Below are 14,247 nucleotides of genomic sequence, written 5' to 3' on the forward strand. Positions count from 1 at the left end.
CACTTTCTTTTATCTGCTTATCTTTCATGTGCTTAGCATTTGTTTCTTTTGCTTTCTCTATCTCGTCTTTTGCTGTGCAGTTTATTTTTTCACTTGAGCACTTTTACAACTTTTCTCTTTCTCCTCTCCTTTTCTCTGCTCTTCCTCCCTGCATGTTTGTTGTTGTAATCGTATCTCCCCCTCTCTTTACTCCTCCTAATCACCTTTGTTTACACCTGTGTATCCCTCTTTCCCTCCCTATGTCCACCTTTGTTCTATTCTGTACTCATTCTCTTTCATCTCCTCTCTTATATTTCTGTCTCATTGACCCCATTTTGTATCCCTTTTTCTCCTCCCTCACTGTCACCGTCACCTTTCCCTTCTCTGTTTTCTCTCTCCTACCCCGTCTTTCTCTCTCTTTGCTCTTTTTGTACGCAGCTCTCTCACATTCCACTGCATGAGTTCACCACAGCCGGCTTTAGGTGGTCAAAGGTAACAAATCACAAACTTCACTCACCAGTGTTTTACTGTACATTTCATCCTTCATTCATTTCGTTTCATTCTACTCTAGTCACATTTCTCACATTTGTATTTTAGTGAACAGCAGCATGGGCAAGTTTACCACAAATCCTCATTTACAGCAGAGTTATTTTAACCCAAACCAGGATCTTTTCCTAAACCTAACCAAGTTGTTTCCTGTGAAGACAGACGTTTTTTAAAAAAGACTGTAGCGGAAATTGACAAGGGAGTCATGTGTTGCTGGACAAGCAAACGCACAATAAATTAGTAATAACTTTTTGTAAGATATCATACAAATTGTATGAGGATATGTTGATTCGTTTTCTCATTTGTTCATTCATTCATTCTTTCTTTCATTCATTTATTCATTCATTCATTCATTCATTCATGCTAACGTTATTGCAAATCTCCTGTACTACATCGGTGAAAATACAATTGTAAAGGTATAACAATATTACAGTGGAAACCACTTATAGTGATCACGGTTACAGTGATCAACCGGATCATAAAGCTCGGGACAGAATCATTCCTATACAGATGTTATTTAAATAATTAAGTAGTCCACTTAGAGTGTTCATTTTGGGTCTTTTCAAACATGACTGCATGTGGAAAACCATTTTAAAGCTACGTTAGACTAACGTTAATTGAGTTTCTATTTTGTTTTTTACTTTACTTTCTTAATACTTGCTGCTACCGAGTGACCGAGCTAGGAGCCCTGGCAAAGGGGCGCCGTTCTGCATATACGAATTCGCAGCGAGCCAGTAAATAGCGAAGCGGTCCGTTTCATTACTTTGTATACATGTAATAAATATCCAAATGTCAATTAGATGGTAGTCTGCATGAAAAATCTGCATTAGCAACAAAAATGTGGTTATAATAATCATCCGCTTAGTGATCAATTTGACCCGGACAGATGCGATCAATATAAGCGGTTTCCACTGTAGTTGAGAAGGCAACAGAGAAAAACTCCACCATACTGTAGCACCTTCAAAGACCCATGGAGATAGAAGAAAGGGAAGAATCACTAGTCTATATGATGCTAATAGTGGTGGAGTAAAACCAGAAGATGTCTTGGAATTGCTCAGATTAACAACCTGAAGATCATGATGGTGATGGAGGAGGTGTTGGGTTGCCCAATATTAAATCTGGAAGAGAGTAATGACGGCAAAACATGAGAGAAAGATCTTCCTTCTTGAAGCTTCTGTAGTCTCAAATCACAAGACTCTTATTTTGTCTTGGTCCCCACTTCTCTCTGAACAGGAGCTGCTTTCAGATTCAGCTCATCTTCAGGGTTTCTACTTTTTGATTTTTTGCTGATGCCATCTTTTTTTTCAAAGGAAATAAATGCATCTCTCTCAGTCTGAATCCTTCAGAGAAACAGGGAGTACATAACTGGAAAAGAGAGAAAGAAGTATCCAAAGAGAAAGTGTGTGTGTGTGTGTGTGTGTGTGTGTGTGTGTGTGTGGTGGCAGGCCAGGTCGTCGCCACGCTGTGAGAAATACAGTGACCTCGACATTTCGACCTCGCAGACATTAAACTGACAAACTGATATACGCCCGGAGAGAGACATAGATGAAATATATACCAGAGAAGAGAGAGAGAGAAAACAACATACAGGGAGAAAAGAAAACACTGAGAAGAAAAGTGACACGTTTTGATGTTCTGAAATCGAGCCTCTCATGTAATAACAGAAAGATTATTAAATCATTTCAAAAGCACAGTAGCTGTCAGATGCACACAGACAGACAGAGAGAGAGAGAGGAAAACACAACACACATAAACATAAATATCATCGCTGATATCTGTGAAAAGCAATAGCGAATGAAAAGGTGAAGAAAAATCTGAAACAACAATATCAGATTGAGACAAGTTAGAAAAAGTAGAACTCGTGCTTAAAATATCTTACAATGTGTGTGTGTGTGTGTCAGGTGGAAGACCTGCTGGTTGCTATGGAGAGGGTGAAACAGGAACTGGACGTGATGAAAGCCAAGCTGTCATCAACTCAACTCTCACTGGCCGAGAAGGAAGGTCACCTGACCGCCCTGCGGGCCGAGAGGCGGAAACACCTGGAGGAGGTCCTGGAGATGAAGTAAGACGCTGCACGTTTTATTACTTTTATTTATGTTGACGTGTAAAACAGCTGGACGTTCACATTGACGGGCGCAAACTCTGTTGGACACTTACGTCATTTGTCTTGTGTCCAAAGACACAAACACACCACTGACCAAGTTTCTATCCTTTTATGCAGATTTACAAACATTCATATGCAGCGATATGAATCCAAGAGTATGACTAAGGCTCCGCTAATATTCATTACACATTAAGTGTTAATATGCTGATGTTTGGCAGGTAATGTTAAGCTTGGTCACCATTTTAGTTTAGCTTGTTAGCATGGTAACATGTGGTAATTAGACAAAATTAAAACATCAAAACATCACAATATATACAGTATATACTACAATAGATATACTGTATATATATTTATATTTGCAAATTCAGAAGCAGGCACAGTGACCAGAAGCTATCGCTTGCAATGAGTTATTAAAGGAGGGTAGAGGAATGAGGGTGTGGAGTTTTAGCGTCTTTTGTAACTCATTCCAGTCACAGGGAGCAACAAACTGGGATGAGTGACGACTAAAGGAGGTGCGGACTTTTGGAATGGCCACACTAAGGAATTTGCTAGAACTGCGGTTACTGTTGAAGATATTGAGTAGTGAGTGGAGATATGGAGGGGTTTTGCCAATGACAAAGCGAATGGCAGTGTGGTAGATGACGTCCAGTTTATTGAGAAGATTTTTGTGGAGGCGAATCTGTAGATTAAGTCGCCATAATCCAGGATTGGGAGAATTGTCATTTTAACCACGAGTTGTGTTTTGCAGAGTGGGTAAAAGATGATTTATTACGGTATAGGTAACCGATTCTTGCCCTGACTTTGGAGAGTAGCGTGTTGATGTGCGTTTGAAAGGAGAGTGAACTGTCGAGCCAAATACTCAAGTATTTATAGGAGTTGGCAAATTTGATTCCTCTGGGTGCGATGAATGTCTGTACAAAGTTTCATGGCAACCCATCCAAAAGTTGTTGAGATATTTCAGTCAGGACCAACGGACTGATATTGCTGTCCATAGAACATAAACATGGTAGCAACTTTTAATATGTATTTACTTTACTGTATTGTTTCGCCCCCCCAAACAATATATGCAGTATATAGTCTCCACCCAGTTGTCAGTGACTCCGACACGACCTTTAACACTTCCCCTGAAATTAGCAACCCTTATGATATCACCAGTAGTTTCCCATGTTGCCTCAGTGTTCCAGGAAGGTGGTCGCCGGTCACACTGACACGATCTTCACCCGACACCTCATCAACTCTCTCCTTCCTCTTCCTGTCTTTACCTCTCTCTCCTCTCTCTCTCCTCTCTGCTTTTATCTCCTTCCTCTTTAAAGCCATAGAAGTAAGTAGTGTGTTAATGCAATAACCATGTACCGCTGTCCAGCTCTTCATGTGATTGATGACATCCACAGACAGCCGCACACACTCATGCGTACGCCGCAGCTCAGTGTAAATTTTAATGTGATTTTAATAGATGGGTTTGCGTTTTAAGTGCAGCTAAGAGGAGTCCAGCAGTCCGACGGCTCCCTGTATTTTCTGCTGTTTTACATCCTCACTGAGACCTTACAACGAGGGCTAATTTAGTGGAACGACGCTTTGGGCTGAAATAGAAGCCAAGGAGAATGTCCGTGTTAGCATGTCCTGCCCGTTTATACACGCTGTGGGACTATCTTTTACTGTGGCATGATGGGAAAATGAGGGCATGCGCTGTGATTTAGTTTCACTGCACTCCGTCCTCGGCGTTTTCTACCAACGTAGCATTTCTTTGTTTTTGAGAGAGAGAGACAGAGTGTGTGTGTGTGTGTGTATCCAGCAGCATGTCCATTCACAGGCCAGGTGAGCAAGTTATTGGGCATTTTATCGCCGTAGTAACGACCCGTGTGATTATTACAAGCATCAGCGCTTCAGAATGCGCTGCCTTGTTTTCGTACGTGAATTTGCATGTGTGAGTGCGCACGTGTGGGAGCACGCTGTGATTGATTTATTGAAGTCGGACTTGTCCAGTGTTCCTTTTTAAGAAAATACCAGCGCCATGATGAATATTTATAGTAACAGGCACACATGAGTGGACACACACGTGCATCCTTACCAGAGATGTGGACTCGAGTCACTGTTTTGATGACTTGCAACTTGACTTGACAGAAAATAAATGACTTGAGACTGGACTTGGACTTGGATGTTAAAGACTTGTGACTTGATGACTCAAATAACTTGTTTGTGTTCATTTGATTTTTTCAGTTTAATTATTATTCTTAAAAAATTAGGGCTCCAACTAACGATTATTTTCATTGTCGATTAATCTGTCGATTATTCTCTTGATTAATCGATTAGTTGTTTGGTCTATAAAATGTCAGAAAATGGTGAAAAATATGGATCAGTGTTTCCCAAAGCCCAAGATGACGTCCTCAAATGTCTTGTTTTGTCCACAACTCAAAGATATTCAGTTTACTGTCACAGAGGAGTAAAGAAACCACAAAATATTCACATTTAAGAAGCTGGAATCAGAGGATTTGGACTTTTTTTTTTTTTTCTTAAAAAATGACTCAAACCTGTTAATACATTATCAAAATAGTTGGCGATTAATTTAAAAGTTGACTTTGATTTAGAAGAACTTAAAAAATAACTAAGCTTTTATGAAGTTATTTGTTTTTTGTTTGATTACATTTATTTCACTGAATATCAATAACTATAATACAAATTCAGTGTATTGCCAGACTTTTTGAAATGATTAGATAAATTGGCCAATAATATCATTATTAGACAAGTACTAATACCTTGTCTTTTCTCTTTATGAAGACTTTATACTGCAGGTAAGGCTGTAGTATCTTGGGGGGAAATGTGACTTGACTTAGGACTTGACTTGCCTTAACTATGGATTCGGCTTGACTTGACTTGACTTGACTTGACTTGACTTGATTTGACTTGACTTGACCTGACCTGACCAAGAAAAAGAAATTACTTGGGACTTGCTTGAGACTCGGACCAAATGACTTTAGTCACATGTCTGATCCTTACTTCACGTACATACACACACAGACCAGCTTACACACAGCCAACTCCAGTGGGATGTTTCAATCTGAGCTATCATTTAACTTCACTGTCCCAAAGACAACACCATGCTCATGTGTATAAATCTACTGTGGTTAACATCAAGACCCAGCTCTTGAAATATGGTGTGACTGTGTGTTTCCATACACAGATCATACCTACAGTACTATACAGAGACCAAATATTTACTCTGCTGATCGTCTCTGGTGTTTATACACGACTGCACTTTAATATGTTCCATCACGGGACAAACATTTATGACTTATGCATTCAGTATGTGATTGCAAATTATTTATTTGACCTTTTTCCATTTGACATTTAGCTCCTAACACACCACTTCTACGTAGAAGATATGTATCTTCAGAGATATTGAAACCTTTTGTTTTTCATGTAGCCAAAGGTACATTTCCACTAATATTTATGTAGAAGTGAAGTGGCTAAATGAAGTAGAAAAGTCAACTTTTAATGCTGCTTTGTCTGCAGAAGTCACTCTTTCTTTGAGGCAGGTTTTTCTGACCTGTCAAATAATACATTTGTATCACTTATTGGTACATTAACTAGGTAAATAAACACATTTTTTCCTTTCGGTTTAAACCATAAAATCTCCTTACAGAAGAGTTTGCTACCCCTCTGCTCAAACAGTATTTCTGTTCCACTAATATTGATTGTTTTTAAGATATTATTTATTTATTGTTGGCCAGCAGTTTGTTTGTCTTTCGAGTCTTACCAACACTTACTTACTTTTTCTACTTTTTTCATCTGTACACTGCTTGTTTTCACCCAGAACACACTGGAAATTCCTCCTTTAAAGGCTCCACGAATCACCTACAGATGCTTATGAAGAACTGTTGCATTCATATGTGATTACAAATACAGCCCTTTCATACTCTGCCTTTGCATAACACATGATATTCTCCAGGCTTCAGGAAGATATACTTCCCACATATTTGGGCTATTGTGTATTTTAAAGTTGAGATGTTTCAGGTAGCTGCTAGATGTCTCGCCGTGAGTTACGCACATGACGCCACCGCTCATATTTTTTTTCACAAGACATTAGGGTTTGGTCAGCAAATACGTCATTTTGCTCCCGACTTTCTCCCACGTGTAAAACACGAGATGTTTAAGGTGGCTGCGTCCTGCGCGTCCATATATCTCGGTGTAATGCACATGAAACTGTCTCTGCGCACACAGGCCGCCGTAACTCTTCGGGGCTTGATGTCTGACTTGTTGCCCAGTTTTACATCGGTGTAAGGTTTAATGTTACTGTAAGACGTGATATACGATACGGCATGTTTCAGAGGTTTTCTCAGACAGACAGAGAATATATTAACACACATGCACGCTCTCACTCCCATGCAGAAATATGCACCAAATACAGCTGGAACACTGACAGTCTGCCTCGCTTTCTCACCTTCCTCCCTTTCCTTCTCTTATTGCTGTACACACACACACACACACACACACACACACACTGTAATGTAGTTATGTGAGCGTCTATCTATCTTTGTGCCATAGTTTTCACCAGCTGGTTGTATATGTCTTCTTTACTCCAACGCTATGCTAACCTCCAGTCCCTGGTGTATATTGTTAAGCTGTGTGTGTGTGTGTGCCCAAGAACACACTATAGTATTGATATAGAAATAACATTCATGTGTATAATATGCACATAAAACCATGTGTAACATCCACATCCACACTGATAACATGTGAATAAACACGCATTGGCACACACACACCAATATGCACTAAATCCAGGCACAGAAACTACACACAGCACGGCTCCAACATGCATCTTTCCCACTGATAAATCATCGGCAGCGACCTTCACATGTACACACACACTCGTAAAACACACACAGAGACATGTTTTCTTTGTGATGTACATTAAATATGCACATGCTCGTTTTCTTCCCAGCCTCATGTGGGCATGTGTGTTGTCATGTGTTTGGAGTATGCAGGTGTGTGTGTGTGTGTGTGTGTGTGTGTCGGAGCCAGCTGGAGGAATGTGCTGACAGTGTGTGTGTAGCAGCAGGGCGTCGGGTCTGAAATCCCAATCTGGATGAATTAAAGCCTATTTTACTCCGCGCTGTTCTGCTTTACTGACATTTAACACACATCTCTACCTCGCTCCGCTGCTCTCTCCGAGTCTCCAGCTCTCCTCCCTAGCTCCCACATGCATATCTCTCCGGTGCAGGTATGTGTTTGGATAGTTTTGAGGTATAACTTCCAATGTAAGCTACATGTCCAGCGAGTAAAATTTAAGATTTTGTTTGGCTTTTGGAGAGTATTTTTAGAGGAGAAGAGAAGTTTCGTATTGTTTTTGGTTGGGAGGTGTAGGTTCGAGTCAATTTCATTTAAATAGCCCAAATAACTCACAAACTTGCCTCAAAAGGCTTTTCAGTCTCTACAGCCTACGACACCATCAATCCTTTTGATTTGGATTAACCCTCTGAGACCCACAGAGACCCGTTTTTGTCTCTTTTAGGTGGGTACAGGGGGTCTTTAGGGGGAGATAACAGTATATAGCTCAGCACTGTGTGTCGAGTTGTTCTAGTCATTAATAAGAAATAAACATGATGAAATCAATTAATTAAAATAAATTGTGAAAGTGTAAAAGGGTTTAGATGAAGACCCATTTTCATTCACATACGTTGAGGTCAGAGGTCAAGGGACCCCTGTGAAAATGGTCATGTCAGTGTCAAAGTTAATATAATAATAACGCATTAACGCAAATGTGTTTTAACGCCAGTAATTCATTTAATGCATTAACGCAACTTGCGATTTTTAGGTTACAGCGGGCTTATTGGTACCAACCATGTCATACTAGCTTGTCGTGAAGGAGGCTAAATAACGCTCCAAACTCGCGCTACTTTTTGTTGAGGAAAAACTGGCATGGCCATTTTCAAAGGGGTCCCTTGACCTCTGACGTCAAGATATGTGAATGAAAATGGCTTCTATGGGTACCCACGAGTCTCCCCTTTACAGACATGCCCACCTTATGATAATCACATTCGGGGGGGTTACATGCTACCATGTTGAGGGTGCATCACTGAACATGATTGAAACATCTGAAACAGTTGGAATCCCACATGGTTTATTGTACATATTGTAAACATTAATGATCAGCAGCTTTTCTCAAATAGCAGTTTGCAACCTTATCGTGCAGTTTTTCCGTAGAGGCGCAGTTCAAGAAAAAAAGGTTTCCTCAAGTTTCCAACATATTTTGAACAGAACTTTGTTTGTTGAGAAGCAGAGTAGTTGTGGTTTGGATCATGTCATATATATAGTGTGGTGAGGTTTGACTGTTTTATGCAACAATTTGGAAGATATCTTCACAAATCAAAAGAAACTCCTTGAACTAATTCTTGTTAAACTCTTGCAATCACAGAATTGTAGATTCTTGGAAGGAATACTGTAAGAAGTTGTTACTGGACACAGCAGACAAATCATTTCAGCTGTAATAATGCGGCATTTATATTGTTATTCTGTATTACAGCAGAGCGTGATTTCTTTGCTTCGGTTCAAAAGTCTGCCTCCAAAACTCTTTACGTAAATTAATTTAATATTAGGTAGGGTAAATGTTTCTCATTATGAAATAGTTAAATTAGTGTGAAGTTGGATTTCACACTAACATGCTGCTGAGAGGACAAGAAAGAAGGTACAAGGAGGAAAGATGGGCAGTAGAGGAGAGGAGAAGAAGACACAAAACAAGAAGGAAATAGTGCAAAACTGACAAAACGAGGAGAAGAAAAGAGAGTAAAGAGGTCAGGGCAGGAGTTATAAATCTGTTTTGCGGGGAGAGGGGGGGCAGTAGGAGGATAATAAATGAAAGAAAAGAAGCAGAAATGTTTTTATGGCAGAGAGAAAAGGAGGGAAAGCAGAGAGGAGAAAGACAGCTGTCCAACAACAACTGAGTCGAGCCAACGAAACTGCGTGATATCTCGAAGAAATTATATTACCTCCTCTCCCGTCTCCCTCGCTCCTTCCGCTCATCCATCAATCTTTCAGACCGCGGCGTATATTGAATGTATAACCACTTACGTTATGTCTTCCTCCCCTGTTCTTCTTCACCTTACGCACTAATTTACTGCTCATTATTTTTACCAGACTAACTCCAGACAAACTGTGCGTGTAACGTCTTTATGAACATTAAAAATCAAGAGTTCATCTGTTGCAGCGAACGCTCCGACACATAAAACAGCCAGACGCTGATTTCTGTTTATTTGCGAGGTTGTTATGGAGATGGTAACGTTAATGATGCTTAAAAAAGGCCATTTATTACAAAAGAAAACAGCGAAGCGTCACAATGAAAAGACCCTGCTGTGGAGGAAGGAGGGCGGCGATGCACTTGACAATTGTTTTGGCAATGCGAGCGGTCAAGGCTTCCAGCAATAGGCAACAAAGTGAGTCCCATTACTTTTGTTTTGCTTCAGTAGGGAAATAAAATATGATGTTTTCTCGTGTGGGGGAGGAGACAGCCTCAGGCTGTGACAAATCAGGTATTGGGTGGCGATTCACTGAAAATGCCAAAAATCTATAGAGATTTACTGGAACGGGATCTTCTGTTTCTACCCAAAAGAATATCAAAATGAAGCTTTTAGTGGATTTAGCATCTAGAATGAGGCCAATTTGACTCTGTTTACATGCAAACAGTGTGTTTGGCGCCACATGTACAATTAGACTATAAAGAGAGTCTGCAGAAACACCGAACTGCTGCGCTGTCTTCAGCCTCCTGCAGTGAGCGCCTTGGCTGATACCTCAAGGTGAACACTATAAATTCAATTTATTTCTCCTTTGCTGCTCTGCTCTTTGTTTTATCTCCTTCCTCTAACCCTCAAACCTCTGCCTGCACCCCTTCCGCCATCCCTCCCTTCATTCCTGCCGTCCCTCCTTTTTTTTTTTTTTTTTACCCCTTTTCATCTCTTATTCTTCCTGCCTCTTTACATCCATCTCTCCGTTCTGAGCTGTCTGGAAACGTCATTATCACCCAATTTCTTTCTGTCTGGCAGGTTGTATTTCACACCGTCTGCGTCTTCTTCACTGGTGTCACTTCATACTGTAACTAATCGGTGGTGTGTGTCTGTGTTTTTAAGGCTGTCAGTCGATTAAAATATTGAATCGTGATTAATCGCATGATTGTTCATAGTTTATCATGATTAATGAGACATTTTTTATCTGTTCAAAATGTACATTAAAGGGAGATTTGTCAGGTATTTAATGCTCTTATCAACACGGGAGTGGGCAAATATGCTGCTTTATGCAAACGTACGTATATATTTATTACTGGAAATCAATTAACAACAGAAAACTATGACAAATATTGTCCAGAAACCCTCACAGGTACTGCATTTAGCATAAAAAATATGCTCAAATCATAACATGGCAAACTCAGTGAGTGAGTCAGTGTGCTGACTTGACTATGACTTGCCTCAAACTGCATGTGATTATCATAAAGTTGGCATGTCTGTAAAGGGGAGACTCGTGGGTACCCATAGAACCCATTTTCATTCACATATCTTGAGATCAGAGGTCAAAGGAGCTCTTTGAAAATGGCCATACTTGTTTTTCCTCGCCAAAATTTAGTGCAAGTTTGCAGCGTTATTTAGCCTCCTTTGCAACAAGCTAGTATGACATGGTTGGTATAAATGGATTCCTTAGGTTTTCTTTCTTCATTTTAGCTTCAAAACTGAGACTGCTGCAACCTAAAAATTGCGGTAACGTGTTAAAGAAATTAGTGCTGTTAAAACTAATTTGCGTTAACATGTTATTATCCTGTTAACTTTGACAGCCCTAGTGTTTTTCTGTTCCTCTGTTTGCGCGTGTGTTCAACGGAGCGACAGCTCTGCTTCTCACAACCGGGAAGCCGTCGCTAACAATATGACTGCACGTGCACATCACTAACATAAGAAGTTGCCTTCAGATATAAGACACACACTCATACACACATTTACAAAAGCAGATGAGACAGCATGACTGCTTGGAAGCTTTCACTCCCAGAGGAACGCTTGGAGATGTACACACACACACACACACACACACACATGTGCATAAAAATACTACCTCCCACACAAAACGCATACACATGCTTATAAGCCAGAGACTCTGATGCCCCAGCAGTGAGATTAATCCACAGTGTGCCAAAGCAAGTCTGTGTGTGTGTATTTATTGTGTGTTGTGTGTGTCTGACAGACATGTTGAGGGCTTAGTATGACAAAAAAAGGGGCACGCCTTTTTGACACTTAGTCTTACAAGCTCAAATCAGGCCTCCTCACTCTTCGTCTCTCCATTTTTCTCGGCGCTCTCTGTACTCGCCTTTCTTGCCCTCTTCTCCTCTCCGACTCTGGCTGTCTTCCTCTTTCCTTTTTGATATTTTTTTTTCCTTATCCCTCGCGAGAGACTGACGAAGAGATTGAATGGGGAAAATAGAAGCAATAAAAGATGTGCTTCAGTCAGACGTTGTATTCAAATAACAGGGTTTTCTGAAAGTCTCTGAAGCCCCGCAAACCAGTGATCTTCAGCTGAATATACAGCAGAGAATAAAAGGAGAAAAGTCTCCTTTTATGGCGCTGACTCTTCTGTATTGTAATTTCTATTCTTATTGCCGTATTTTATGTGTAATCCGCACATGTCTTGCAGAGCTCTCGCACCAATTAAGTACACTGAATTGAGCTGAATAAGAAGAAGGAAAAGAAGCAAAGCGCTGAGAACAAGAGCAAAATGTTCCAAATGATGGAAGAGAACCAAACACGTCAGAACAAAAAGAAACAAGTGGCGAGAAAGAACAGATAAAGGGGAAAAAAGGATGCGGCAAAACCTAAAGTCGCCTGTTTTTTCCTCAGATGATTACAGGTTGCGAGTGCCAGGCCATCAAACAGATCATTAAACAGCAATTAAAGAGGGAGAGGGAAAGCATATCAAAAAGTAGAAAACAAAACATGCATTTTTTTTCTCAAAGCCTCTGATTGTACGTTAGGAGTGCCAAACGATTACGTTTCTATTCTGGAAATAATAAAACTGTAGTAAACAGACAGGCAGAGGAGAGCGGGACGGACTAGTGACAGATTGGCTTGTTTAACATACAAAGATATCAACTGGAGAGAGAAATAGACAGATTTATAAGCTGACAGCTCTGACATCAACGGTATAATAATCACGGTTATAAATTACTGCACATTTACAATGTACACAATGTATTTCCATCTTAAGACTTCATCCTCCTCAATGGGAAAGTTGGCTCACAGTGAGGCGTTCAAGTCGGTGGATACACGCAGTGAACAAAGAAACTGAGCCCATAAGATGAATTAAATGAAACAATGGATTATGTTTCATCAAAACTCTGATAATGAAGTCAATTATTGGGCTTTTGTTTTGCTCTTAAAATAGCAAAGTCAGCTGTTAAAAGATAATGGAAATAATTGTCAGGACAATACCACATTTTTAACAAGTGTTTTACGAGCGTGTTGATCAGTTTGGATTAGGGCTGTCAATCGATTAAAATAGTTATTCACATGATTGTTCATGATTAATCGCACATTTTTTATCTGTTCAAAATGTACCTTAAAGGGAGATTTGTCAAGTATTTAATACTCTTATCAACATCAAAACATAACATGGCAAACTCAAGCCCAACAGGCAACAACAGCTGTCAGTGTGTCAGTGTACTGATTTGACTATACCTTGCCTCAAACTGTATGTGATTATCATAAAGTGTCTGTAAAGGGGAGACTCGTGGGTACCCATAAAACCCATTTTCATTCACATATCTTAAGGTCTGAGGTCAAGGGACCCCTTTGAGAATGTTGAAGACAAAGGTGTCTTGAGGCGACGCAACAGTCGGCCTTCATCACCTCTAGTTCTGTATTGATACCCGTATTTTCACTCTATCTCAGAGGGTTTCAATTTGTGTTCCATTTGGATAAAATCATGGCAATAGAGCGGGGGCGAGATGCTATTAATCGTACGAATGGAGGTAACGTTACAAACTTTTGGACATGAAGGCTCTCGTGTTGTTGAGTTTGGATGCTGATCGAAACAAACTGGTGCCTTTTACTTGAGTTAACTGTGTCTGAAGAAGGTGTGAAGTTGCTTCTAAGTCACTTAGGACATTTCTTAACTACACAGGGAGCATCTATAGATACAGATTGACAGAAACCTATTTGTCACTCTCACATTGTCAAATAAAGCAAAAATGTTTTTAAAACTCATCTTTCACAGACATTTGGGAGTCGCAGGTGTCCATTACCGTGACTGGTTAGTGTTACAGGAGCGAGTTTGTGCCGACAGATTGTAAGCAGATGTCTTGGTCTCTGTAGCGCAGCGTAGAAATGGATTTACTCTAAAGAACCACAGTGGAGACGAAGCTGCATCTTTAGTCACACTTCTCCCACTGTGTGTGTGTGTGTGTGTGTGTGTGTGTGTGTGTGTGTGGTCCCATGGAAAGAGCAAACTCCCGCGGACCATGGATAATGCATTTTTACACCTTTCTTATTAGTCACAGTGTGTGTTTTTAAATGTGTGTGAGAGACGGAGAAAGAGAGGAGAGGTGAGGCAGTGTTTTTGAAGAGAAAAAAGGGGAGCGAGAAAAAGGGGAA

At 40.2% G+C, this 14,247-nt stretch overlaps 1 protein-coding gene across 9 annotated transcripts in view; it reads left to right on the top strand.

Annotated features, from left to right (window-relative positions):
* The window catches only part of LOC119482486 (ELKS/Rab6-interacting/CAST family member 1-like), a 175,987-nt gene that overhangs the window by 100,944 nt on the left and 60,796 nt on the right, over positions 1 to 14,247 (top strand). For all 9 annotated transcript variants that reach the window (XR_005205440.1, XR_005205441.1, XR_005205442.1 and 6 more), the window contains one exon: positions 2,427 to 2,587. Coding sequence is in view for 6 of the 9 variants with exons in the window: in XM_037760013.1 (XP_037615941.1) it covers positions 2,427 to 2,587 (161 nt within the window). In the remaining 3 variants the exon portion in view is untranslated. The remainder of the gene's footprint in view (positions 1 to 2,426; positions 2,588 to 14,247) is intronic.

The sequence above is a fragment of the Sebastes umbrosus genome, chromosome 23, assembly GCF_015220745.1.
Source record: "Sebastes umbrosus isolate fSebUmb1 chromosome 23, fSebUmb1.pri, whole genome shotgun sequence".
Taxonomy (NCBI): Eukaryota; Metazoa; Chordata; class Actinopteri; order Perciformes; family Sebastidae; genus Sebastes; species Sebastes umbrosus.